This window comes from Mauremys reevesii, linkage group 2, assembly GCF_016161935.1.
Source record: "Mauremys reevesii isolate NIE-2019 linkage group 2, ASM1616193v1, whole genome shotgun sequence".
Lineage (NCBI taxonomy): Eukaryota > Metazoa > Chordata > Testudines > Geoemydidae > Mauremys > Mauremys reevesii.
Genome location: NC_052624.1, coordinates 144,866,038 through 144,893,858, shown reverse-complemented (window position 1 = coordinate 144,893,858; position 27,821 = coordinate 144,866,038). Strand labels below are relative to the sequence as shown.

The window sequence follows — 27,821 nt, the reverse complement described above, 5'->3', positions numbered from 1 at the left end:
GGCAAGGGGGTGGGGTGGGGAATGGTACAATCACAGATTTGCCTATGTCTTGTCTGGAGTGCTGTGCAATGAGTGCTGCACTTCAGGATGGCTATACTGCATGGTGATGGGGGTTGAGTGCAGAGGGTAAGGGTTGTAGTTCTCAGGGCTGGTTGGTGAACATAGAGGTGTTGGAGGCAGTTGGTGGTGGTAAGAACCCGGATGTTGGGGAAGGGGGGTTGGAGCTGACATGGGGGCACAAGGGAAAGAACTTTGGAACAAGGGGTGCAGGGGGGGGACAGAGGCGGTAGTGCTCCGCCTGCATGGCTACAAGCACCTGGATAGAGTCTGCTTGGCGCTCCAGGATGCTTATCAGCCACTCTGTGCTTTGCTTCCGGTGCGCTGCGTTTTCCTTGCGGATCCTGCTTTCCCTCTCCCTCCACTCCTGCGCTTTTTGATTCTCTGTGAGAGATTGATGCATCACTTCGTGCAGCATGTGGTCTTTGCTTTTTCGCGGCTTCTTCCGGAGGTTTTGCAGTCTCTCAGCCGGTGATAACACGGACAGCCGAGATCTCAAGGTTGCATCTGTAAAGGCAAAACGCAACACTTAACAGAGGCAGCATTGTTTATACCAGACAGAGTAATGATTCCCCCGCACTTAAGGAGGGCAACAGTCTTCACAATAGCATAATTTTCCCATCCCAAAGAGAGCGCACATAACCCGAAATGGTGAGTAAGGGGGACTGATTGTTTCAGGGCTGTACTGTCCTCTGGGTTTCTGTGCCTTGGGGAGAGCCAACAGCTGCAGGGGGCACCTACACTGAACACTATCCCAACATTTTCCACAGGAGTTTATCCTGGAAGATATCTCGCTGCTGAGGGTCACCTGGGAAGCACGGGAGGGTCTTCTACTGCAATGTGGATTCCGCCCTGGCCCCTATGCAGCTTGCCTGTGTGCAGCAATGGTCCCCCCACCCCTAGCGGCACAGTGGTGCGGACGCATTAGCCTGACTGGGACAAGGACCACAGTGGCTCTCCCAATAAACCTGCACAAGCGCATTGCCCATGTTCTGGATGAGACTTTCAAAGAGATTACCGAGGCCGATTACTGCGATGTGATAAACCATATCAATGCGCTGTTCCGCATCTAGGCATGCATGCATGCAGCCCTAACCCTCCCTCCTCCCGAAAAATTTCCATCCTGAAAATAAAAGCTGCTTACCGGGAACTGCTCCTCTGTTTGTCCTCCACCAAGTACCAGCTGCTGTGACTGGCTACCTTCCTCCTGGCTTGAGAAGAGATCCTGGCTGCATGCCTCCAGAGACTCCAGGGTGTCTCCTCCTGCCCCAGTACCCTCACTCTCGCTTTCCTTCTCCTCCTCCCCCAGCTCTGAAGTGTCCATCGTGGTCGTCAGATTGGCAGTGGGGTCACCCCCAAGTATTGCGTCCAGCTCTTTGTAGAAACAGCAGGTCGTGGGGGCAGCGCCGGAGCGGCAGTTTCCCTCGCGGGCTTTGCAGTAGGCACTCCGCAACTCATTCACTTTAACCCTGCACTGCAGTGCGTCCTGGTCATGGCCGCTTTCCATCATGGACCTTGATATCTGCCCAAAGGTATCGTAATTCCTATGGCTGGAGCGCAGCTGGGACTGCACAGCTTCCTCCCCCCAAACACTGATGAGGTCCAGCAACTCGCCATTGCTCCGTGCTGGGGCTCGTTTGGCGCGTGGAGGCATGGTCACCTGGAAAGATTCACTGATTGCACTCCACACCTGGCTGAGCAAACAGGAAGGGGATTTTTAAAATTCCTGGGGAATTTAAAGGGCAGGTCTGACGGTTGGTCACCTGAGGCCAGGGCAGTAGAGTTCGAACTGATGAGCAGAGTGGCTAGAACAGGCATTCTGGGATACTGCCGAATACTTCTGGAGGCCAATCACAGTGCTTTTGGTGGCCACACTGGCGGGGCAGTGCTGCATTAGCAGCGCTATAGTCTTTATTCCTCTCGTGGCCGTGGAGTACAGCCAGTGCTGTAACTGCGGAGATACAGCGCTGTATGTACCTTGCCAGTGTGGACAGGGAGCGAGTTACAACGCTATAAAGCCACCACCAGTGCTGCAACTCTCCAGTGTAGCCAAGGCCTTAGTCACCACAAGTTTGGAAGAAGTTCCTCACTGGTCACTGAAATACTGCACTGCTGTGGCAGTGGGAGGTCCTGCAGCTAAACCAGCTGCTCTCAGTCAATCCTGAGAGTTTTCCTGCACCATTTTAAGAGGCGCAAGGCTAGTGGAGGTGCCAACATTAGTTGTGCTGAGAAGCCCTGCCTATGTGGTGGGATTAGAGCCCAGGGCCTCTTTGCAAGGTCTTTGCTTTGCTCTGGTGTCCCCTCTTGGCTCATCAGGACCCTGCTATTCTGCTACTGAATGGCTCAAAGGATTCAGCATTAGCTTGTTCATCACAGTACCACCACCTCGGCCTTACATAGTGCTCTTCCATCCGTTGATCTCACAGCACTTTACAAAGGAGGTCGGTATTATTCTCCCCCATTTTATAGATGGGGAATCTGAGGCACAGATAGGTGATGTGACTTGTTCAAGGTCAACCAGCAGGCCAGGAGTAGAGCCAAGAACAGCTCCCTTGTGTCCCAGGCCAGCATGCAATGCACTAGGTTATACTGTGTCACAGGGTATATACATTTATTAAGAGTAGTGACACTGTAGAAAGGCAATTACACATTTTCCCCAGTATATTTACAGGCCTCCCCTTTAGTCAGGCAGAGGAAACCATAACAGAAGGCCATGAAGCTTGTGGACACCACCAGCCTAAAGCTCCAGCTCCTCCTCTTCCAGCAGGGCCTCATTTTTACGAAACACAACCTGGCTCATATCCTCCATGGCCAATATTTCATCAAGGGAAGACACTACGGTGTCATGTTCCCTCAGCATCTCTGGGTAACAGGATATGGCATGCTCTATCCGCAGAGAACGCCGCACTGGGGTTAAGAATTTCAAGTCTTGCATATCAGACAGTCCCTTCGTTCTGCAAAGAGTAGAAGAGAAAGAGCCACTTAGCTGAAGCTTGGCTGGTTGAAGAATCCCATTGCCCTGGTCTGGTCTCCTACACGTAGACCCTGGACAAAGACACAGCACTATAAAGCAGGAGAGGTTTGGGGAGCTACTAGATTCCTACCATCCAGGCTGGGATTTCCCCTACCCACAACGAAAGGCCCACGCCCATCTGAAAGGCTACAACATGGATCCTTTCACTGAGGCTTCCTTCAGATCAGTCTCCCCCTTAAAAAAAAATCACTAATCATGGCTACCACAGCTCTGCAGGGCTCATTGTGCTGGTGGCCACTCTGCCCACCCCTGTCCATCATCCTGTTACGGTCTTCCCCACATTTTAGTGACCTAGAAACAAGCAAGCAAGCAAGACCTCAGGGCTGATGTAGTTGCAGCCATAATCAAGACACTGCAGGACCAATGCTCTGCAAAGCTCAGGAGCAAGACAGGAAGCCAAACACCCGCCCCATGACCCCACACACTGATGGCAGAGGCATGGCAGATCTCTTGGCTAGTGACATGATGGCTGATGGCAACAGGTAGAAAGGTTTGATCACTGGAAGTGAGAAACAATATACAACAGCAGGGATAAGAGCAGCTTGAACTGCAGGTTACAGGTTCTTACCTGGGCACTGGGACAACTTGTAACTTGACCAAGGAGCCTGGCTTGCTAGTCAAGAACCTTAAACTGGACTGTGGAGTTGCCACAACCTGCTCTCTCGTGCCAGGGCAAGGAGTTCTGGGCCCCTGAAGCACTGGCTGTTCAGCTGCATCCTCCACTATATGAGAGCTGACTTCAGCAGAAGGGCGTGCAGAGACCCCTGGAGAGGAAGAAAAAGGGCATGTCAATTCCAAGTTTTGTGGCCGCAACTTGGCTTAAAGAGGGAAGGAAGGAAGCTTCAAGCTCGAGTAGGGTTACGGTAATGCAACACTTTGGAAGAAGCCAGTTTTCAATCTGTTATCGCAAACAGTGACTTGCAAAAGAAGAGAACTGGCCGTGGGTCCTTCTCTGTGATGGAGTGAGGCACCGCTAAGGAAGGTTTTTCTGTTTTTAGAAATACCAAGAAGCCAATTTCTGAAAAATTCACCCTGGGAAAAAAGCATACGTTTAACAGGGATGGAAATTAACCCCCAGAACTGCTTTCCAAGGGATGGGATAAATTCATCAGCACTTGAGTCTTTAAATCCAGATTGGAAATATTTTTCTACAGAGATATGTTGTAATGCAACCACAAATTATTGGACTTGACAGTGAAATCAGAGGGTGATAATCTCCTGCCTGGATCACAATGGCCCTTTCTGGCCATGACATCTATACAGTATGTATCTTCTCTACACTGGAAAGCACTATGGATCTTTGGAGAAATTGATGTATTATAGCAAACACCAAGGAAGTGACAGCTGATTAGCTGAGAGGGGAAATGGAATTTTATTCCAACTGTAACCTCTATTTAACCCAAACAACCTAAAAACAAATGGGAGAAAAGAGTTCTCTATTAAGATTTAGCAACACTGCCCCACGATTGGAAAGCTCTTAACTCACATCTGAGACCTCCAGAAAAAACAGGTTTGATGGTCCTGATACTAAGATAACAAACAAGCATGAAAAATATTTAAAGACCTGAGGCCTTCTTTATCTCAAAGCAGCAAAAAGACAGACCTCTATTTTTCCTTGGCAAGTCACCTTTACGGAGCATTTTCAGTTAGTGACTCATTCAGTTATGAGCACTAAGCACATTCATGTCCCTCAGAAGGATGAGCAGATTAGAAAGTGGGTGCTGAGATACCAGATATACTGCTGGGGCTGGCTGTTTGATTAGAAGACCAGCAGAGGCTTGAGGGTGGGGTGGGACAAGAGGTATTATCTTTTCTTAGCTTCTTGATAATGGTCGTCACTGCTTCTCTCCCCCATTGCATTGAGAAACCTGCACTTCATCTCTTAACCATCACAGGAAACTAAATGTACAAGTCCAGGATTCCCAGGCATATCTTTCTGCTGCCCATAGGTGGAGAAAAGCTGAAATCTTTGCTGTCCTGCCCTGTAACGCCTGATCTTGCATCCTTTACCCTTCCACATAGGGCTTATTCCAGCCCCATATGCAAGTACATGTTGCATGGTCAGGCTTAAGGGAGCATTGTATTCAATAGACTGTATTGTTAGTTTCTATCCCCTTGCCTTCCATAGGAACTGACTTATTTTTCCAGGTGGGCGCTCCACTTCCACTCCACCCCAAAGCCCTGCCCCACTCCACCCCCTCCCTTGAGGTCCCACCCGCACTCCCACTCTTCCTATCCCTGCCCTCATTCCACCAAGGCCCCGCCCTCATTCCACCTCTTACTCCCCGCACTTCGCCTTCTCCCCCCACCCGAGGCCCCATGCAGCTGCCGAACAGCGGCCCAGCTGCACAGCTGTGGCTGGCAGATGTTGACCACCCCCATTATTTTTTTCCATGGGTGTTGACCCCTGGAGCATCCACGGAGCTGGTGCCTATGCCTGATTCTCTGCTCACCTGTAGCAATGTAAATCAGGAGCAATCCCAATGAAATCAATGGAGCTACACTGATATAAAATGAATGAACCACAGTTGGTTCACCAGCCTGGGAAGCAGTCTAATGAGGCCCTGTGGTTCACCAGCAGATATAAACCCAATCTGACAAGCGAGAGAAGGCACATCAGACTGGCAGTGCCAGCAGGAATCTGAAACACATTTCTTGAGTTGAAGAGGGTACTAAGCAGGAGTGAGTCTAGCTGGCAGAGCTATACTGGCAAAGGCACTGTAGTGTAAACAAGACCTGTATTAACCATGTTTCTGGGCAGTTAATTTCCCTTGTTTCTTGAGGAAGAGGTGTTAGTGAGGGGTATGACTGGAGGGCACCTATGGGAGGGGAATGATCTGCTACCAGCTCTGCCCTCCTCCTGGCCCCACCATTCCCCCGGTAGGGCTGGAAGGGCCATGGGAAGAAAGGAGGATGGTAACTGATGGGCTGTGAGGAACACATCCACCAGCTGAAAGCAGCAAAAAGAATAGCAGGGACCTCCAGGAGCTTCCCTACTTCAGGGAGCTAGTGTAAAGGAAGGGGCTCTGCACAGCTCTCTGCAGTACAGGAGTGCTGTTGTATGCGTGGAATGGCCCATTCAGTGGGGTGTGCTCAGATGAATTAGGATGTGCCAAAGAGATGAATAGTCTAATGCAGTAGCTTTGGGTGGTGAGTTCCCCTCTACCTCAGTTTCAGTTGTGGAATACCATTGTTCAAGATAATCTCACTATGCATGTCAGTTTTAGAGCAACTGGAATATTGTAAGTTTTCTTATTGGGGGTGACAGTATCTGAGGAACGCCTGACCCAAATTATTCCAAACTTGCACCATTGTCCCTGTTGTGGCATACCAATATCTTAGATAATCTCATTGTGCATGAGGAATTTAGAGTATTTTGAAAAAGAAGCTCATAATGCAGAGGGAGGACACATATTGGGAACCTCTTGATCAAATGACCTAAATTTGCACCGTAAATTCTACCCCAGTCCCTGAATAGCTTTTTAATTATTGCTTCCCCAAAATGGAAATGGGTGGTGGAAATTATCCACAATTGATCCTGAGAGTGTAATATCAGGACCAGAGCCATAGTCTGAGCCCTAAGTACGTGTAAAAAAATCAAAAGTTATAAGAAGTGTAAAATGTGAATGTTACATGATTATTTTAGTGGGACTGTATCTCACTTAAACAACCACAAAAATCTTGACTACTAAACCAGCCCGGTGGCAATTTTCAAAGACAAGATTTTTTTTGAGGGCCAATTTCCCTTAATCAGCTTTCTCTTACCCTAACCTATTCTGTCATGCTCCCAGCACTCTGTTCTATATGTACTTACAACGGTGGAAAGGGAGAAATTTTCAGACCCAGATCCAGTCTTTCAGCCCCACAAAGTCAGCAGTTACCCTGATTTCGGGGAATTAGGATTGCAAAGGCTAATTTCATTTTTAAAGGTGATCTGTAAAAGGGCAATAACTGAGACTGTGCCTTCGTTTGTTTTTCTTCCGATGTGTAAAGAAGGCATGAAGATTTGGGGGCCTAGGTGGTTTTTTTTTTGTTTGCATGTTTGTTTTGGGGAGGGAAAATACATTTATGTTGCCTCCTTTTATGTTAAAGATCCAGGTCCTGCCTAGCCGAGGGGACTCATGCTTTGGCTTTGTCTAGACTAGAGTTGGTGGTCCTGTTATAATTTGAGCTAATTGATCCTAAATGCTAATTGTGTTGAAAACTGAGGTTCTCCACAAATGTTTGTTTTGGGGCACAAAGTTTTGTGGTTTGCCTGAGGCATGTCCTGATACTTAACAAGCAGTTGGCAATCTGACTGTAAATGCTAATCAATTACAAAAGACGGACAAATGCTAGTCCAGACAAAGCCTATGATACCAGGAGAACCAGTGAAATGATATTCACAAGAGTCAAAAGACAGAAAATTGAGCAAAGGAGAGGGGAAGGGATTTTAAAAACACATTTTGAAAAACTGTTTTGTCTGATTTTGTTAACACCTATTTAACTTCAGTGCCAAATGAGTATTTTGGATAAAGAATGCATGGGTGCAAGGGAGGATGAGAGAGACAAATCTGCCCCCAGATTTTTACTATCTTGGGGGGGCCAGGACAGTTCCTCCCCCTAAATGACACCCCTGAGGACAGACACTTCCCCACCTAGGCAGAGCAGAGCAGCTCAGCACTGGCAGAAATGAGGGAAGGCAGTGGCAGTGACTCTGCAGGCTCCCCCACCCCCAAACTGCGCCCATGGTGGACTCCCCTCCCCCTCACCTGACACTGCAGCACCCCAACTCCAGCCAGGCTCCCTCTGCCTGAAACAGGACTCACCTAGTGCTGCCTGCAGCTGGAGCTGGCTAGGAGCTGGAGCTTAGCCAGGAGATCTAGGTAGGAGGCAGGGCGACCCAGGTGAGCATGGTCTCACCGCTGCTGATCAGGCTGGGCTTCTGCTGAGCAGAGGGAGCCCTGCACTCCCCTCTCGCCCACTCCTAACCCTGGCAGGAGCAGCTCCCTGAGGCTGCTGGAGGAGCCCTCCCTCCCCCCGAGGGCTGAAGCAGGGTTGGGTCAGCCTCTGCTGCAGCAAGCCCAGGAGCTACAAAAGTTGAACAGCTCATAGGTGATTAACGCAGCTGTCTACTAACTGGTTGGTGGGGGCGGGGCTGCCTAGGAATTACTGATCCCTGGCAATAGAGCACCCACGGAGTCCGTGCCTACGTGACTTACATTGTCAAGACTTAACAAGCTAGCCTGGCTTTCAGGGGGTAGGGGGGTCGCTCAGTGCCTACGAAAGTCAGAGCACTTTGGTGCCCAAATTTAGGCAGCCAGATCAGAAAGCTGTGACCCTTATCCTCCACTCCTAAGGAAACATCATCCCTCTTCAGAGGACCTTTTCCCATTCATGCGTTCTTCCAGTTTCACCCAGCTAACCATTTGCCCAGCCTTGTCAAAGCTTAAGTTCCATTTGGTACGTGTTACCTTGGTATACGTTGTCTGTATTTTTCAAAAACTCAACAACAACTTCTCTCAGCTCCTGGATTGGCTGCAGGAAAAACAATTGAGAACTTTAAGGTCAGAGCACACTTGACTCAGGAAAATGTGAGCACCCAAACTAAGACTTTGGGTCCCAAAGAGTGTAGCGTGTTTGGCACTCACTATTCCATTAAATCAAAACTCATCTCCCCACACCAGGCAGCCAAACCAAGGTGAATCAATGATAAAGAGGAGGGGAAATATTTGTAAGCAGACTGAAGTCTGTTCTTGAACAAGCAAGCAGAGGATGCTGTCAGCAAGAAGAGAAACATTCCACCCCCCTCCACACTTGGTCCTGTCTTCTGGGGAAGCCTGTCACACACCTCAATGTCAGACTTTCTAAAATAAAGATTAACTGCCACCGTCCCATGCTCCTGAGAGGGCTACAAGCCAGCGTCTGCAGGGACACCAGGTGGAAACGGGCTGGGCTTGAGTAGATGGAATATGACAAGAAATAGTACAAGTGCATAAAAGACCTACATATTATGGCTGCAAATTGACAGCTGTGCAGAGTCTGCCCATAACTCCTCCCACAGCCCCTCCCACCAAACTATGCTGCCTTCAAGCCATGGCAACTTCCAAACTCTGGTTGAAAGGAAAACTTAACATTGCCCTCCTTCCTACACTGAGATGGGGAGCAGGTGTCTCAGTAACTCCTGTGTGTTTGGTGAGTGAAAGGAACACGATTATACAGTTGACCAACCATCCTCACCTAAAATTAGGGCTAGACTGTAGCCATTTCAATATATGTCTATTCACCCCCATATAAGCAGCTTTAAAGAGACATTCAACTAATATGTTTAGCCACAAACACACACCCTCTAGCCCAATCTGGCTATTGAGCTCCAGAAAATTTGTTTAGCTTATTGGAGAGGATGGGTCACCATCGCTGTTTTCCCCAGCCTCCTGGGACAGGAAATATCTGAATGAGGTGTGCTGATGTCGAGGCCACCAGAACTAGGTGGGACATTTGTGAATTCACAGGAAGTTCCGATGAGAAGTTTGTGGAACAATCACTCACCGCAGCACCAGCACAAACCGCTGCTTCATACAACCCAGTCATGTCAACGGTGCCATTACGAGCCAGCAGTTTTGCCTTGCAGATCCAGAACTTGGCAAACTTCTCTGCCTCTGGGATACTGGACAGTGTGGTGAAGAGCTCCTCTGAAGGAAAACCCTGCAAAAACAGCCATATCAGGAAGAGAGGTGCACGTTAGAATGGAGGAAAACCACTGACAAGGTTAACGGTTAACATCCCTCAAGGTGAGGAAGGATGGTCTTATATTTGAGGCACCTGACTGGAACTCAGTTAAATACCCAGTTCTGACATATATTTACTGTGGTGACTTTGGGCAAATCATTCACTTTCTCTGTGCCTCAGTTTCTCATCAGCAAAATGAGGATAATGTGACAGAGGCCTATTGGTGGTTCACAGCTGTGTGTCAACAACTCATTAGGCCTGACATACTCACTACACCTAATACACTGTTGTCAGGATATATACCCCAAAAATGTCATTGAAAAACTAACAACTTACTAATCATTAATACTCTTGAATGCTGTATGTATGATCAACCCACAAAGGATTATACAGATGTGCTGGAATTATGATTAAAATGTACTTAAACCAGACAGGTATGGGGGAGTTGATAAACGGGTATTTTCCAGACAAGGGAATGCAGTTCTGCCTGCTTGAATGTGTCTGCTATGTAAATTAAGCAAGGTGTGACAAAAGACAAAGAAAAGCATTTTTGCATGCCAGGCAATCAAAGCCCTGGGGGGGGGGGGGGGGAGAGGGATGATGATGGAGACTGCACCCCCAGGAAACCTTTCTGCCTCTTGAAGTTTGAGAGAGAGACTTTTCAAAGGTTTACTGGACTATAGAGAAAAGGGCAGAGAATCCCCAAGTTATCCTTCACCTGAAGAGGCAAGGAAAACAAGCACCTTGGACTTTGTGGGGATTCTGAATAAGAGCTAGTCAACCACTGCTGGAAAAGAAAGATCATTCAAGGTAGTCCTCACCAAAGACTGTAGCTTGTTAAATTAGGTCTTACATCATTAGAAAGCGTATTTTTACGATTGTTTGTAATCCTTTCTATCTTTATTCCTTATACCTGCTAACACTTAATCCTATGTCCTTTTGTTAAATAAACTTGTTTTACTTTTACTATAAACCAGCGATTGAAATGTCTGTCAAATCCCAGTTAAATTAACGAGTTGTAGTGTATTGTCTCTTTAAAAGAAGCAACAAACTTAACCTCTGCAAGTGCTCCAGGAGAGGGCTGGACACTGCAGGGAGACAGCTTTGGGGAAATTTGGGACTGGGAGAATGTTGGTCACTGGACAGCGGAAGGCAGGATGTGACCTGCACAATTGTGTGTGGGCTGTTGGTGTCGGAGCTGTGAGCCACAGCAGCATAACATTTAAGGCACCTAGGGTTGCGGGGCAGGCAGTGACACGATCCCTTCCTGGTCTGGATTGAACCCCAAATTGTCACAGATGTATCACAGGGGTGTTGTGATGATACATTTAGTTTTTGAGTTGATACTGTGGTAATGGGGACTATATAAATACGTATACAAATCATGTAAAGTCACTTGGCATTTCCAGCAATGAAATTCAACAATAGTAAGGTTGTTCAAGAATGTACAACTTCAGACACAAGTTAAGGTATGATGCTGGACTTGGAAGTTTCTGGGACCAAATGCACTGCGAGCAGCAAGAAAAAATTTGTGACAAGATATTTTAAATCATGGGTAACACTTGTATCAATTATTTTGTCATCTATTAATGATGTAAAATCCCCATTTTAGCACAGATTTCAGTGCTGCTCTGCTGCGTAACTTAAATCTCCACAGTATCCCAATTGTATCTCTTACTGCAGTGGGCTATGGAATCCTTCAAGGAAAGCTGAGCAACAGATTTTCATCCACTCTTAAGTATCACATTAATATTTCATTGGTAGGAAAGAAACTGGCTCAGTATGGACACTAATACTGCTTCCAAGATCATGGATACTGCAGTTTTGCCTTAGATCTGTACTGGCAGTTTGCTCCAACCCAGATGGCTACACCTAATTTAGGCGTCAAAGAGCAAATTGCAATGGTCCTCATCTTGACTACAGAGGCACTGTATAATGGGGCTGCTTGATAAGAACTATAAGAACGGCCAGACTGATGGTCCATCTAGCCTAGTATCCTGTCTTTCGACAGTGGTCAATGCCAGATGCTTCACAGGGAATGAATAGAACAAGGCAACTATCAAGTGATCCATTCTGTTATCCAGTGGCAGCATCTGGCAGGCCAGATCCAAGCAGTAAGGCCACTGAGCACAAAGAATGCTGCATGCTGGGGCAGACAGTCTTCACAAACCATGCCCCTGTATTACAAGTTAGGGTTGCCTCAAGGTACCTCTGCCTAACAGTCTCCCAAAACACATTAAGAGGAGCAGGTTGTTAAAGCCACTCCTGCTCGGTCCTCACCTTCTCAGCAAGTTCCAGACACTCTGCCAACATGCCATTGATCTTGTCCGTCATGCAGAGCTGCTTTCTCTTCTCCTCCTCCTCCATGCCATTCCAGAAGGACAGGTTCACCATCTCCTTGGTTGGCTTTTTAGCAGGCAGTGTCATGGGTGGACGTTTATACGATTTCCCTTTGGATGCCAACCACTGCTCCAGTTGCTTCCTATCAAAGGGCAAAGAGATTGTTAGACCATCAACATCAGATTACCAGTTCTCATCTATCCTCTGGGCTACAGCTCTGACTTTTGTTTTAGTCATATGTCGAGTCCACTGTGTTGCTCAAAAAGAGCTAATAGATATGACAAACATTCCAAGATCTATTGAAGGCTAGGAGAGAACCGTCTTCTTTAAAATTAAAGAGTCAGTTGCACCTCTTCTTTCCTACTCAATGATATGGTGAGGTCACTGGCATTTCCAGTCAGACCGTAGCTACAGTGCTCGACTGATTTATAAACAAGTTACTACATTTTGAATACAGCCTTCTGCTGATTCAGCATTAAACCAAAGCCATATGCTTCAACACTTGTCCTATGCTATGGGAAATTTCAGAGAACCCGTCTTGCTGCATCTGAACTTACAATCCCCTTCTATCGAAAGTGCATCATTAGCACAATCTCACTGCACTCTCAGGCCCACTGCAAAGTGAAAATGACCCTATTCTAGCAAGTTTCACTTTACTGTTTTTGCTGGGGGTAAGTAGAGGGGAGGGGTAAGATATGCACAGGAGAAAGGGAATTGCAGAAAGGGCAGGAAGAGCTCCAAGTTTAGCAGAGACCTACATGCCAGGTTGATATGAAAGAAGCTACCCAGTGAGTTCCAGAGACAACACTCTGATGGGAGGAGAAAGGAGCCCAGAGTGCCTCCCTTCCCCTTCTCCTTACCCTTGAATTTCAGGAGGACCCAGTCTCCATGCTTCTTCAGGTACATTTTTGAAGCTGAGACTAGAAGATATGATGACCTGGCAGATTTAGGCCCTACTAATGGGCAGCTCTAAGCAAACCCATCCAGTTTAAAATTATTATATTCAGGACCAAATGTGTTAATTCATAAGATCTTTCAGGTACTTTCAAATACATTAGAAGGTTTAGATTCTGTGCTTTCCAATGAGCCCAGACAGCAGCTTGAAATGAGCATGAGAGAGTGTAATTCAATATGCAGCAAAGTCGTAGGGTTTTTCTGGAGGCAAGGAGCAGTGATTTTAGTAAAAAAATGGGCCCACCACCCAAAATGACTGCTTTTTGAAGCAGTCTGTTTGCGTAGTCTGCAGGACAGAGGGAAAAAGTAAGGTCCTTTACCTTTCAAATGTTCTGGTCAAAAACAGGACAGAGCTTGATTGTAACCTGGATGGTGAGGCAGACTCATGCCTTAGAAATCTCATCTATTTCTCATCCATGTGTTTTTTCAGTCTCTGGACATTAATACCAGTCAGAATGTAGAACACCTCAGTAGCCCCAAACCACTAAAAAGGACAGACTATTACTAACAGAACTTCCAGGTCAATTTAAGAAGATATTCCATCTCCTTTCAGGTTGACATAATGCTGAATAGATCTGGTAAACTATTTTTGAAGGAATAGAACACCTATTGAAATGTTACAGATATCTTGGTACAGCTTAGCAGCATGTCTACTTGGCACTAGGTAATAAACATTTCACTTCCCCAGACCGGATCTGTCCATATCCCAGACAATAGGGTTTACCCTAGCCGGCTTTCAGCAGATCACATCAAACAATGCACTGAATACGAGTCAAAGAGCTGCATTTCCTGCATATGTTTTAGATATTGCTTGTTGCATGGGAAATACTGAGCCCTTATCTCTTATTCACAGCGTTGTTTAGAAGGGTACTGACAGAATACTGCAGTTTAATACATATCCAAATTTTGGACGCAATCTGGTGGGAAGCTTCCATCTGTGAGGTGGAAGAACACTGGGATCTTGGTGAACAAGTGAAACTTTCCCTTGAAGAGATACTTCCTTCAAGAGGTATCAGTAGCTGAATTAGACACAGCTACTGCACCAGTGGAGTAGGGGAGGAGATACAGGCCCAGCCAGGGCATTTGACCCCCTCATGGAGAGGGAGGCAGCAGAAAGGTAAAGCAGAGCCCTTGCCACCATGAGGCCGGAGCTCATGTCTTGTGGGTTGACTCTGAAGAGGCATTACCTCCTGTCTCTCCATGAAGACAACTTGTCTTGGTGAAGGGGTGAGGAAACAGGTTAACTGCCATGTTCAGGGTTACAGGCTGGAGGGAAAAGAGGAGAGAACCAGAAAGGAAGTTACTTACTTGCGATTCTCAGCAGCTGGGGTCTTGGGATCCTGATTATGCAGAACCTCTTTTACCCTTAACAGCTCTCGCTTGGGTGTTTCTCTCATATTCCTAAGCATGCCAACACTGGCTTGGTCTCTGGACATGCATGTGCTTGCAGTACAGTTTCTGGGGAGAGTGCTTTTGGATTTTGTATCACAAGTCTGAGAAGCTTTCTTCAAGTCTTTAATGCACTGCTTCCCTTTTGTTGCATTCATTTGCCAGTTGGCTGTGCCACTTGTTTTTGAATTGGGTCTCTCTGACATGGGTTTTGATTTTGCTTTCGGTTCCATCACAGAGGGCCTCTTGGAGACATGAGAATTTATGGGAGGCCTTGTCAGTTTCAGATCTTGTCCAGCTCTAACCTGTTGTTTGGACCTTCCAACTTCCAGAGCACCAGGAGTTTTACATGTTCTTGAGTGTTTCACATATTGCTTTTGTGTGGGCTGTCTTGCAAGACCGAGCATTCCAACTGCCTGTAATTTCACTGTGCTTTGCCTCACAACACTGGGACGTAGACACTGTTTTTCTGCACCTGATTTCTTGGATAGCCGAGTACTAGAAACAGTAAATATCTGGGAAGGAGGCACTGACCCCCGGGCTTTGCTGCTGGGTCTTTGAGGACACACGACTTTACAGCCAGGTGGAGATTTTGCTAGTTTATTCGAAATTAGTTCCTTACTGGTCTGACAGGCAGTAACTCTGTCTTTCAGATCCACATTGTTCCTTGGAGCTGTGCCCAAGGTATGCCTGTGAACCAAACCTCTTTTGCTCTCTGGCTTGTTTAAACCAGTCCTAGATTGTACTTTGATGTCCAGTCCGGATTCTGTCCTGTTCTCAGAAGATTCTAGAACGGTTTTATTAGGAAGATTTACTTTATCACAGTCTATCATTTCTTGCAAATTCTCAGTTACTGAGTGGTGCTCCCCACACTGGGGATCATTTCCAGTCTGGGTCAACATTACAGCCCTTTGATCGGTGACTGACCCTGGATTTTCAGATTTCACAGTCTCTTGTATTTGATTTAACTGATGACAGGTAGATGATGATGCCAGCCTGTTCGGTTGCACATAATGGCTTTTGTTTGGTAGAAGGTTGGCAGGTGGCCCTGTACTCTTTCCCAGAAGGTTGGGAGGTATACTCTTTGGCCTCTGGAACCCAGGGGCATTTGAGGACCTCTGCTGAAGAGCATGACGTGCACTCCTTGTGTTTTTGACAGCAGGTGCACGATCCTTCGGTATGCATTTCGACACTTTTGAGAGAACATCCTTCTGGGACTGGACAATCTGAGGAGAGAGGAGATAAACATCAGCTTTAAAAATAAGAGAAATGAACAGCATCCACCACCAGATTCTAAATTAGACCAGGAGTTCATACTTCATATACATTTGAGAAAGAGTTTTCTTGTTTGCAATCACTTCGGCCCTCTTTCCACACCCATTCTCAATCGCAGAAGCCCTGTGGTAGCTGTCTACATGAAAGAGTAATGGACACAGCTGTCCTAAAGTTTTCTGTATCAGAGGCCACATGCATGGACCTCTCCATAAGGTGCATCCTGAGATGACACTCAACTTCTGAGTGCACTTAGAGAAGCCTGTGATGTGCCCATCTTCTAAGCAAATGAGGCACAGAGTGTGGCAACATCATTAAGAGGCACAAGAGCCTTGCAAACAGGGTAGTTCTTAAAGCTTGGGGATTTATGCATTGTACGAGTATTATCCCAATACATACATGCGCCATTCCGGTGGGTACTGCTGACCAAAAGTTTCCATCTCAAGTGCACTAGGCATGCACATACCAACAATGGAATATATATGTTGACAATCACTCAAAGGAGAACAAAAAACATTTAAAAATAGTAATGTAAGGTGGTTTAGCTTTGTTTGGATGTAGTACACACTTTCAGTTCTGAACTTCTGTGCAGTGTTGTTGCCCTGGTAGACAGCTGGTGTTTCACCCCAGAGATAACTCTATTTTAGTAGTGGCTGAAACATCAAGCATATGGGCATGTTTCAAAGTCTGAATTTAATGCTTAGTGACTAGAGGTCTTCAGCATTTTTAATATATTTAGTAAGAAAAGATTTGTATTTAATTGCCTCTTATGCCAAGCTAGTTAGCACTCCATTGACACCAATCTCTTTCGGGCAAGGAACCCATTTTATTGTGTTAGGTTTCAGTGGTAGCCGTGTTAGTCTGTATCAGCAAAAACAACCGGGAGTCCTTGTGGCACCTTAGAGACTAACACATTTATTTGGGCACAAGCTTTCATGGGCTAAAACCCACTTCATCAGATGCATGGAGTGAAAAATACAGTAAGTATATACATGTTATACCAATATAATAAAAACCAGCAGGATCTTATTAAGAGGGATAAGGCAAAGATGCCACATTTATTGTAAATATAATAATAAAGCAAAAGATAAAAGTAAACAACATTGTTTGACTACTTATTCCTATTACTACTTATTCCTTATACACACACACACACACACACACACACACACACATATATATTCATTCACACAATCATTCATTCAGGTTCTGTATAGATGTTATAGTTACCAGCCTAGAAGTTGCTCATGCCAAGTTACTGGCCAGGTATCTTGGTCATGAGGATGGAGCCGAGTCTGTGTCAGATGCACCTGATGCTCCTGGAGGTTGGCAGCAGAACCAGAGAATCGGCTCCATCCTCATGACCAAAATACCTAGCCAGTAACTTGGCATGAGCAACTTCTAGGCTGGTAACTATAACACCTTTACAGAACTTGAATGAATGATTGTGTGAATGAATATATATATATATAGAGAGAGAGAGAGAGAGATAGATATCTATATATACATACGTACGTATGTATGTATGTGTGTATGTATATATATATATAAGGAATAAGTAGTAATAGGAATAAGTAGTCAAACAATGTTTACTTTTATCTTTTGCTTTATTATTATATTTACAATAAATGTGGCATCTTTGCCTTATCCCTCTTAATAAGATCCTGCTGGTTTTTATTATATTGGTATAACATTTTGGTGGAGAATGCAGGCACTGTTGTTACTGTTCCAATGGCATTCTGGCCCTGGGAGGAGGAATCTACCCAAATATCCCCCTTCCCAATCTCCAGAGGGGGTCCCAAAAGTCTGCCCCTTCTGGGGTCTCAAATGTTTCTCCTTCTGATGTTACTGCAGTTGTAAGATTTGAGAGCGATGTTGTAACTCTCTGTGCCCAACCTTAAGGGCATCTAACTGGGTTTGGGTACTACATCCATTTTTATTTCTCTGCTTTTGCAGCAGAGGCTTGTAAATCTTGGTGCAGTTTTTCATTTTTACATGTAGCCAGTTGAAGGAATACCTTATTACAGGTTTTCCATAGAAGCCAAACTGCGGCTGCTTCCTTTTTCATTGGAGTTGAGGGTTTATATATTAATAAGTACCTAGCCAATCTGTTGTTTTGGGGTTTTTTTATGGATATCTTTAGACAGTGTTTTTTTAAACATTTTTCCCAACAGTTGTGAGCAACAACCAACCGCAACAAAACCAAACTGATAAATATTAAGCACTATATCCCCTAATTGCTAAAAGAGCAGCTTACAACTCTTGAAAGAGCAATTTTTCCTTTTTAACTCCTGAAGGAGCAACTTAACCCTCTCTGGGCCAAAGGGAGAGACAATAAGCCTCCCTCTGTATCACTCGGCCTACTACCACCGAGGATTTATACACCAACTATAAAAATCCTTCCCAGGATTAGAGCGAGAAACACTAAGTTCTCCTCTTTGCAGGCTGTTAGGTGGAAGTAGCTGTCATTACAAGCCTCCCACAGCAGCCAGATCCCTGCAGCATCTCTTTTTGCTGCATTTGGGGGTTTACATATGAGGATATATTGGCCCAATCTATCCTCTAGATCCGAAATAGAGCAAGCATCTGCAAGGGCTTGTTCAGTCCAAGGACTATGCCCATACCTCTGAAGGATTTGTTTAAAGGGTGTGATTTCTTTTACAAAAGGTGAGGTTGGAGCTCCTTCAAACTTCATTCCTCCCTCTGAGACTGTTCTCCCTTGTCTTTTTTAAAACATTTTTAACGTGTACAGTTTCCTTTGTCACCCCTGAACCCTTGCAGCGAGTGACACAGCCTAAATTATCTTATCCTGCTACCCCTGATCTCGTTCAGCGAGCAGCTTTACCTTGCCCTATAGGCTTGTAAACCCCTGATTTCTCAGTGAACACTTTGGATATGATTAATTGTAGCTTAAAGTTTCTATGAGCTCTTTTATGAAGCCTCTACCCTCTGGAGGTCAGTAGGCTTTGGTTAACCAAAAATAGAACCGCTCTCTATAGAGCCGGCTGTGTGCACACCAATGTTTACAATACCTGAGGCTTCCTTACCAATATACCAGTGTATATATATATATTACAGCACATGAAAAGATGGGAGTTGCCTTACCAAGTGGGGAGGGGGAAGTCAGTGCTAATGAGGCCAATTCATCAAGATGGACGTCGCCCCTTCCCCACAGTTGACAAGAAGGTGTGAGTAACAACAGAGGGAAAATTACTTTTTGTAGTGACCCAGCCCCTCCCAGTCTTTATTCAGGCCTAATCTGATGTTGTCCAGTTTGCAAATTAATTCCAGTTCTGCAGTTTCACGTTGGAGTCTGTTTTTGAAGTTTTTTTGTTGAAGAATTGCCACTTTTAAGTCTGTTACTGAGTGTCCAGGGAGACTGAAGTGTTTTCCTACTGATTTTTGAATGTTACAATTCTTGATGTCTGATTTGTGTCCATTTATTCTTTTGCATAGAGACTGTCCGGTTTGGCCAATATACATGGCAGTGGGGTATTGCTGGCAGATATCACATTGGTAGATGTGCAGGTGAATGAGCCCCTGATGGTGTGGCTCTTATTATGTATTTCTACAGAGCCCCTAACCATGCCTGGGCTGATTCCAGCATAGAGTACAAAACTAGATCATCATAAGAGAAAGGTCTTTTCTACTTACAGGCCCTGATTTAGAAAGTCGTGGTAACTGTGGATTTGGCTGATTGGTCCGGTCCTTTAAATAGGGTCTATAGAAATCAAACAAAATATCAGTGAACCAAACAGGATGTTGAATGAAGAATTAAACATTAGGCAACAATTCAAAAGCAGTTTTAGTGTTAGTAGTTTTTGAGAAGCTTTTTAATAGCAGAAACAAGTTAGTTAACTGTGTGACACTGGCAGACCAGGTGCCAACTTATGCCAGAGCCCCAGGTCAATTCACTTGTGTATTATCAGGTCCAGGAGCAGCCCCGGACAGCGCTGCAGCGGCCCGGCTCCAGCGGGGCGTGAGCTCCTGCCGCTCGGCTGCAGCTCGCAGCCCTACCCACTTACCACGCAGCTCTGAGCGGGAGGAGCTCAGGCCCCACTGGAGCGATGCTGCTGTAGCGTTGTCCAGGGCTGCTCCTGGAGGTGGCGCGCTGAGGCGCCAGGGGATGAGGGAAGGCGAAGGCAGAGGTGGGGTGGAGCCTCCAACATTCTTGTGGGGGCCCTGCGGGGCCTGGGGCAAATCGCCCCACTTGCCCCTCCCCTCTGGGCATCCCTGCATATATATACATATATGTGTGTGTGTTGCACCTGCCCTGTCTTGACTGCTGCCCCCTTCCCTGGTCCAGGGACCTTACCCCTCCCCGGCACTTATCACCCTGCGCCCTGCCCCCCTCGGGCTCCCTGTGTTTGCGTGTTGGACAGTCACATCGAATCCCTTCAAACTGCCCCCCTTTCCCCTCCCTGGCTTAGTTCATAGCCCCAGAAGATCCCTTCAAACTGTCCCCCTTTTCCCCTCCCCTTATTTCATGGGAGGATGACGAACTGAGACGGTGGGTGGGCAGGTAGTGGCGATGAGGCTTTATACTTGGGGGCTAGGCGGTGGGTTTCAGCCCTCAGCTATTTTCTTTGGAGTAATATGGCCCTCGCCGCTTTACGAGCTGTGCAGGCCTGGTATTGATCAAAGTGATTGTTAAATGTATGTGTGACACTGTACCCTAAAGCAACACCCTGACACCTCCATATTTACCATTGTGATATGATTATGATATGTTTTGTACAAAGCATTCCTTGTAAGGTATCATTTTAAAAGTCTTAATCTGTTGAACATTAATATCCTGTGGAACTGTACGTGCTATCATTGTACGTGGAGTTATGGAGTTTTGCTATGTGTGTGTTACTGAAAACTGTTGTGAAGTTGGAAACACCCACATCCAGCCTTTCAGGTACAACAGTAGAGGAGCCAAGTGTGCTAATGGCCCATTAAAGGGAATACATACTCACAAAGACTATCCCAGGAACCATATACAATGGAGACTTCTCAGAGATAGCACCTCTGGAGACTGCTTGCCTCACATCATAGCAAAGGATCTTTCCAGCAAGCTGGGAGAAGCTATAAAAGGGGCAAGTGACATCATTGCTTGTCCTCACTCCCCTCACAACTCAACACCTGGAAACACATCTGTAGAACAAAGACTGAACTGGGGAGGCGGGCCGAGGCTGAAAAGAGGAATCCCACCCCTGGTATGAAGGAACTATACCATCAGGGTGAGACAATGCTTGATTTAAATATTTCTGTAGGTAATAAATCTGTTTTATATTTTACTTAAAACTGTGTGTTTTGGCACAAAGTGCTTGGGAAATCTGTTCAGGAACAAGAGCTGGTGCATGTCCTCTCCACACTGAGGGAATGGGTGGAGAGGGTTATAAACGTACACTGGTCAGGCTTCTGACCAGGGCAGGATGGTACAGTTCTGGGGTCCTAGACTGGGGAGCTGTGGGGAATTGGCTGGAGCCTCTTTATTGTTGGTTCATGAGTGGTTAGCAAAAGCATTCATGTATCACAGCTGGGTGTGTCCCTGCCTATGGATTTTTTTTTTTTTAATATTAACTGAAGTGAAGATATTTATCATTGAAATAAACTGACATTGGAAGCCAGGGCATAGGCAGTTGTGAGCCAAATCTAATGCTGCAGCAGCCAGCGTGAATGCTGGACACAAACCCCAGGAAAGGCACAGCAAGTCCAGGGCAGTTCTCCCTACTTCTCATAAGGCTTGGAACAGCCAAGCACCCATGTGGGGTGCAGGAGGTGCGAACCACAGCAGCCATCTAAGCGTGGAAGGTTATTCCATCTCCACTCCTGCTGTTCGTTTCTCACCCACAGTACCGGCTCTGGCACATGCGGGTCATAAGTCCATTTAGGGAAGACGCGCTTGTACAGATTCAGCATCACCATGTCCTGGGATTTCAGCTGCCCATCAAAACAACACTTCATGTGATCATGACTCCCTAGCAGCTCTGTGATGTGTCCTTTGTGGCCCCACTTGTTCCTCAGCTCCACCGGTTTAAACCACAGCACATATTCTCTGTTAAAGAACAGCCGTCTTGCTGAAGATTTTGAAAGGGTGACCACTGAGCACCAGCCGCTTGATGATCTGTTAAGTGCAGAGGTTTGCAGTTTGTGACAACATCATAGTGTGAGAGTGAGCCCAGGTTGGTAATCCAGAGGGCTCAGCGGTACCCCAGTTCCAGGTTGCACCCCAGGGAACCCATCACAGTATGAGACTGTATTTGGTGTTTAAACTTCATCAGGACTAATGGGACGTTACTTGCATTGTTTTCACTTATCTGTATCCCGTTCTAATATAGTAGCAAACATTTACATTGTGTATATCTCTGTAACAAAATAACCCATCAAAGGACAAGGACAACTTGTGAAATGCAAATGAAGAACTTTAGCAAAAAAGTACTAATTTCAAAGCAAGTGGTCATTGTGTGAGATGACTGAGGTCAAAGACCTAAAATGCATTCCTCGCTCTCTGTCAAAGGAAAAGCCCACGTGGATACTGACACTGTCAGCTTGTTTTCTGTTAGAAGAAGCTATAAGTATGGATTCAAGGAAAGACTCTTCATTGTTTGAACTATTACAGGGAAGTGTACCAGACGCAAAGCAGAAATCCCCAGAGACAATCTGATTACCCTGAAAAGACTTTTGGGAAACTGGCAGTTTATTACATCACTGCCACCATTTGGAATTACAAACTGTGACTTATCTGTCCATATATTTTACCTGCTTTAACCTCTGAATAACTCTTATTTCCTTTTCTTAGCTAATAAAACTTAGTTTACTATAGAATTGACTACCAGTGTTGTCTTGGGTGTATGATATAGAGTACCAGTTGATTTAGGGTAAGTGACTAGTCTCTTGGGACTGGAAGCAACCTAAATGTGATGTGATTTTTGGTGTAAATAACCATTTTATCACAAAGTCCAATTTTGTCTGGATGGCAAGATACACTGGAGAGTCTAAGGCCTGGTCTACACTTGCAAGTTTTGTGCTAAAAGTCAGCTTTTTGTGCTGAAACAACAGTGGCATCCATACTGACAGGTCACTTTTTGCGCCAAAACTCCTTAGTTGCAGCTCTGTAATAAAACCACCACTGACAATAGTCATAAGGCTTTTTGCGCTGAGGCTTTAATGCAGTAGTGCCAGTATGAACGCCTTGATTGCTTTTATCACTGCAATTGGCCTCCGGAAGTGTCCCACAATGCCTGCAGTGACCACTCTGCTCATTGTTTTGAACTCAGCAGCCCTGCAGGCATGCATCCTTCCCCTTTCAAAGCTCCTTTCTGATGTTCTGACAGCCTGGGCTGCTGTGCTGCTCTGAGACATAAAGTAAATCATTAACGAGGAATGCTCCTGCTATCTCCCACAATAGGAACAGAGGCAGGCAGGCATGTGTGTGTGACAGTGAGAGAGACTGTGCTGTGCAGAGCCATGGAGGGAGCGGGGGCCGAGGTTGGGGTCTCCCCCTCTCCGTGTCTCAGGACTGGTTACTTCCAGCAGCTGTTTGAATTTATGAGACAGCATGCCGACACTCTCCCACAACACACATTGTGTCTCCTCCTCCCCCACCCCACCTCCACACTCGCAGTCACACATCTCCCCCCACCACACTTCAGTTGAAAAGCAGCTGGCAATGGGATTGAGAAACCTACATCATGTGAGGCTGTACCTGCTCCAATGAAGCATTGCAAACCCTTCCCAAAGCACCCTACGGCCAGTTGCATAGTGGAATAGCTACCACAGCTGCTCCAGCAACACAAGAAGCTAGTGTGGACACGTAACAGTGCTTTTAATTAAAGCACTTTAATAAAAGTGGTATAACTTTTGGCGTAAAAACTTGTCAATGTAGACATACTATAAGGCCGGGGTGGGAACCTCCAGTCCACAGGGCGAATCCAGCCCCCTACTTAATTTCATCTGGCCCGCAGCAAGTCTCTGCACTGCTAGCTGGAAGCCCTGAGCCTCAGTGCCCCCCCCACCGGGCTGGACCTGTGAGTGCTGGCTTGCCCCACTGCGGGGGGAAGCTAGGGTGCCAGGCCTGTCAGACAACTGTCCCTGCGGTCCCTTCTAGGTGCAGGGGTGATCAGGGAAGCTCCGAGTCTATGTGCGCCTACCCCCGCCCGCACCATACAGAGCCGCTTGGCCACATCATGGCCGCTTCCAGGAGTGGCGCGGGGCTAGGGCAGGGAGGGGAGTCTGCTGCGCTGCCACCTGAGGTAAGCGGCGCCCAGCCGGAGCCCACACCCCTCACCCCCTCCTACACCTCAAGCCACTCCCAGAGAATGCATCCCCACCCTGAACCCCCTGCCCCAGCCCTGAGCCCCCTCCCAGACCCCAACCCCCTCCCAGAGCCTGCACCCCAATCCCAGCCCAATCTCTAAATCCCTAATTTCTGGCCCCACCCTGGAGCCTAGGGGGAAGCCCTGAGGGCCCTCCTCCCCGAACGGGGCTGTGTGTGGCCCACGACTGATTTTTCTGTGGGTCAGTGGCTCCCAATAGAAAAAAGGTTCCCCACTCCTGCCCTAAGGGGACTGTTTGTGATTCCATAAGAAGACTCGTATAGTGATCCAGGAGTTCACAGTTGTTACTGGCTTGGTGAAATCTAATTATAGAACACACCACCAGGCAGGGACTCTGGGTCGGGAGCCATTCCAGACAGCATGACAAACTGCAGTGCAATGTTAATAAAGATTAGCAGCTCAACAGGAATTTCTATAGAGACTAATTTTTGCTTAGTAAGGTGCTCAGCTACTACTTGGATAGTGAGATACAAGGGCCTAGATAGAGAATATATATATATGATCATAACTGTACACTGACTAAGTGACTGAAAGATTATGGATTTTCTCCCCTCCCTACTAAACTGTATTTCTGATCTTTCGAAACCGCCAAGACATGTAGCCCTCTTGAGGCCCTGCACTACCATAGGCGACATATGGATTCAATCTGGCCATTATTTGAAGGGCATGGAGCCCCAGTTTTCTAACCCTGGCTCCCAGCCCTTATTCCTCATCACCCCACAAACATATAAAGTTTTTTTGTTTTTTTGTGTTATTAAAAGAGGGCTCCCCTTTGCCATAGTACTAGTCCTTGTCCACTGAATATTAGCTCAGAATTAAAGAGTCAAGATCAGAAAGTCTCTAATGCCTCTCCTCTATCACCTCACACTATCTGAGCTATTTGCTTCCTCTCCTTGGGAGCATGACTTCAAATTTATTAGCACCAAATCTCCCCATATCACCTGCAAATTCCCCTGCTCTATTCTGCTCCCCTATATTTTTACTACCTCTCTAATGTTGGCATCAGCCACAAAATGCAATCATTGTGCAATTTACAAACTTCAATTAAAGACAGACAAAGCACTTACACAGAATATAGTTTAAAGTCAACTAGAAATCTAGTCAATTAAACAAAAGTGAATTAAGAACAATTTCAGGTTCCACATCTGCTCCCACCCACACAAATCCATCTGCCAATTTCTGGCTTTACAACCTCATTTTTTAAAAATGAAATGTTTTTCTGTGAGACACCCCCCACAGAAACAACGGAAACTGACCACGGCCTCTGTCCTCCAATAGGATTTCCTTGTAGCTTGCCAACTACAAAACCAGTTTCTCCTCCCTTGGTTTTCACACCTCAACTGCTAGAACAGGGCCTCATCCTCCCTGATTGAACTAACCTCGTTATCTCTAGCTTGCTTCTTGCTTGCATATATATACCTACCCCTGGAAATTTCCACTATTTGCATCCGACAAAGTGGGTATTCACCCACGAAAGCTCATGCTCCCAAACATCTGTTAGTCTATAAGGTGCCACAGGATTCTTTGCTGCTTGAGCATAAGAGTCTGTTCTCAGAAATCCTGCTCCAAGATTGGGGCCTAACTGACAATGCATAAGATTTTTTTGTCAAATACACAGGGTGATTAACTTTTCAGTTACAGTAATCTTAGGTCTAACTATAGTAAACATATTCTGACCAGTGTAATTTGAGTCAACTATATCCCTTTTTTTGTGTCTTTTTGTCCAATTAAATACCTGAAGAGGCTATAACTAAGAAGAGATGATTCTGTTTTGTGACAGCAACTCTGTGGGGACCACAACTTGAGAACCAGGGTACTAAAATATGTTCCTCTTGTCATTATAGGGGCAGCTAAGCACAGGGAAACAGAAATTCTCGGCTAATCATTAACTGAGAATTTTTTAGCAAGCAAGACAGGATTCAATTAGAAATTTGTTTAAACTCACTTTGTATTTGGACACTTCAGCTTTCCTTTAGTTGCTAAATACTCCTGAAGCTTCTTCTGCCGCTCTTCTGCAATGAGATCACAGTAAAGTCTAATATACATTTTTAAAAAAAACCATAGGACTTAATATTTCTAACATATTAATGAGAGTGGCTGATTTGTTTTAATTCACATTTAAATTAAATTATTTTACCCTAAAACAAATCTCTTGGGCTCCCTTCTCTGCTGACTGCACTAGGTGACCCAAAGAATTTACAACCTACTATAAGACTAGAGACAATAGGTGATACAGACGGACAGATGGGGCAAAATACAAGGAAACAGAGACACCCTTAATTTGAGCCCCATAAAATAAAGAGGCAAGACCATTCTGGAAAGAATGCCCTAGTGCAGCAGTCTGGGTGCCTGACTGTGAATACAGGGGAAGGTATTACAGTCCAGCATAGCACACACAAATGCTTTTATTGCAAAAAACAAAAACAAAAAAACAACAACAGTTCAGTGCTCAGGCCTTTGGCATAAAGAGAATTCAAGGCAGAAACAGAATGCGGCATTAGACTAGAGCAGTGGTTCTCAACCAGGGGTATGTGTACCCAATGGGGATACATGAGGTCTTCTAGGGAGTACTCATCTAGCTATTAGCTTAGTTTTACAACAGGCTACATAAAAAACACTAGCAAAGTCAGTACAAACTAGGGATATAAGTAACGTGTAAAAACAGTAACTGTGTAACCGATTAAAATTCTATCGGTTACATGGTTAAGTTTACCCCAGGGAACTAGGCATCCCAGCTGCTGGCCCCACACCGGGATCCCATAGCCTGGAGAGACCCCGGGCCCACCAGGATGCCAGGCAGCAGCAGTGTTGGCAGCTGAGGGACCCTGGGCATGTGGGGCCAGCACCCCGACCCCTGCTGCAGGCCAACCCCCTGCCCTGAGCCCCTGCCACACACCACACACCCCCTGCACCCGCTGGGGCAGGGAGGGGGCGGAGCTGGGGTGGGGATTTCGGGGAAGGGGTTGGAATGGGGGCAGGGAAGGGGTGGGGGGTGGGGAGGTGTCAGTAATGTGGCCCTCCGGCCGGTGTACTAGTCCTCATGTGGCCCTGGTGGTCAGTTGAGTCTGAGACCCCCTGTCCTGTACACACCAAGGGAAGCGCTGCTCCCCCCCCCAGCCCGCCCCCCATTGCCCCCCGACCCGCCCCCCGCACAGAGCCGGGCCCCTCTCCCAGAGGAGCGGGGCGGGGGCACAACACCGCGGCCACGAGAGGCGGGGGCCGCCTGCGCAGGACCCCGAGGAGGGAGGGGCTCCGGCCTCCCGTGCCCCCCACCCGCACTCACCCTGGGCGGCCGTGGCCCTCGCGCGCCCCATGGCGCCCTCACGTTCTCCGCCGGAGCCCCGCACAGCAGCCCGGTCTGTGCCGCCCTCCCGGCAGCCAGCCGTTCCTGCGCGCTCATTGGCCGGCGCCGCATTCAAAGCAGCCAATAGAAGAGAAGACGAGCTTGTGGCGGCGCAGGCGATTAGCTAGCGAGGTGCGGTGGGCGGGACCGCGGGATGTCAATCCTAGGGTCCGCGCTCCGTTCCCGCATCTTTTCTGAGGGAGAGGGGGAGAAGGGCAACTCCCTGGCTGGGGCGGGGCTGGGTCCGGGGCCGCCAAGCGCGGGGGCAGGGCGCTCGGCGCTGTACACTACACCCAAGGCACTGCAGCACTGCTGTGGTTGCCAACTTTCTAATAAAAAGAACAGGAGTCCTTGTGGCACCTTACAGACTAACACATTTATTTGAGCATGCGCAGGGAGG

The 27,821-nt window shown here is 46.7% G+C and overlaps 1 protein-coding gene across 1 annotated transcript; it reads right to left on the bottom strand.

The window, feature by feature from the left end:
• Nucleotides 1–1,875: 1,875 nt before the first annotated feature.
• On the bottom strand, nucleotides 1,876–27,392 carry CKAP2L (cytoskeleton associated protein 2 like). Its single transcript, XM_039521496.1, has 9 exons — nucleotides 27,362–27,392; nucleotides 26,024–26,090; nucleotides 19,409–19,475; nucleotides 14,402–15,708; nucleotides 12,080–12,281; nucleotides 9,620–9,775; nucleotides 8,545–8,608; nucleotides 3,660–3,855; nucleotides 1,876–3,011 (listed from the first exon to the last, which is right to left on the bottom strand). Exons 1-9 carry the CDS (start codon nucleotides 27,390–27,392, stop codon nucleotides 2,795–2,797), a joined length of 2,307 nt encoding a protein of 768 aa, XP_039377430.1. The 3' UTR covers nucleotides 1,876–2,794.
• Nucleotides 27,393–27,821: the final 429 nt, after the last annotated feature.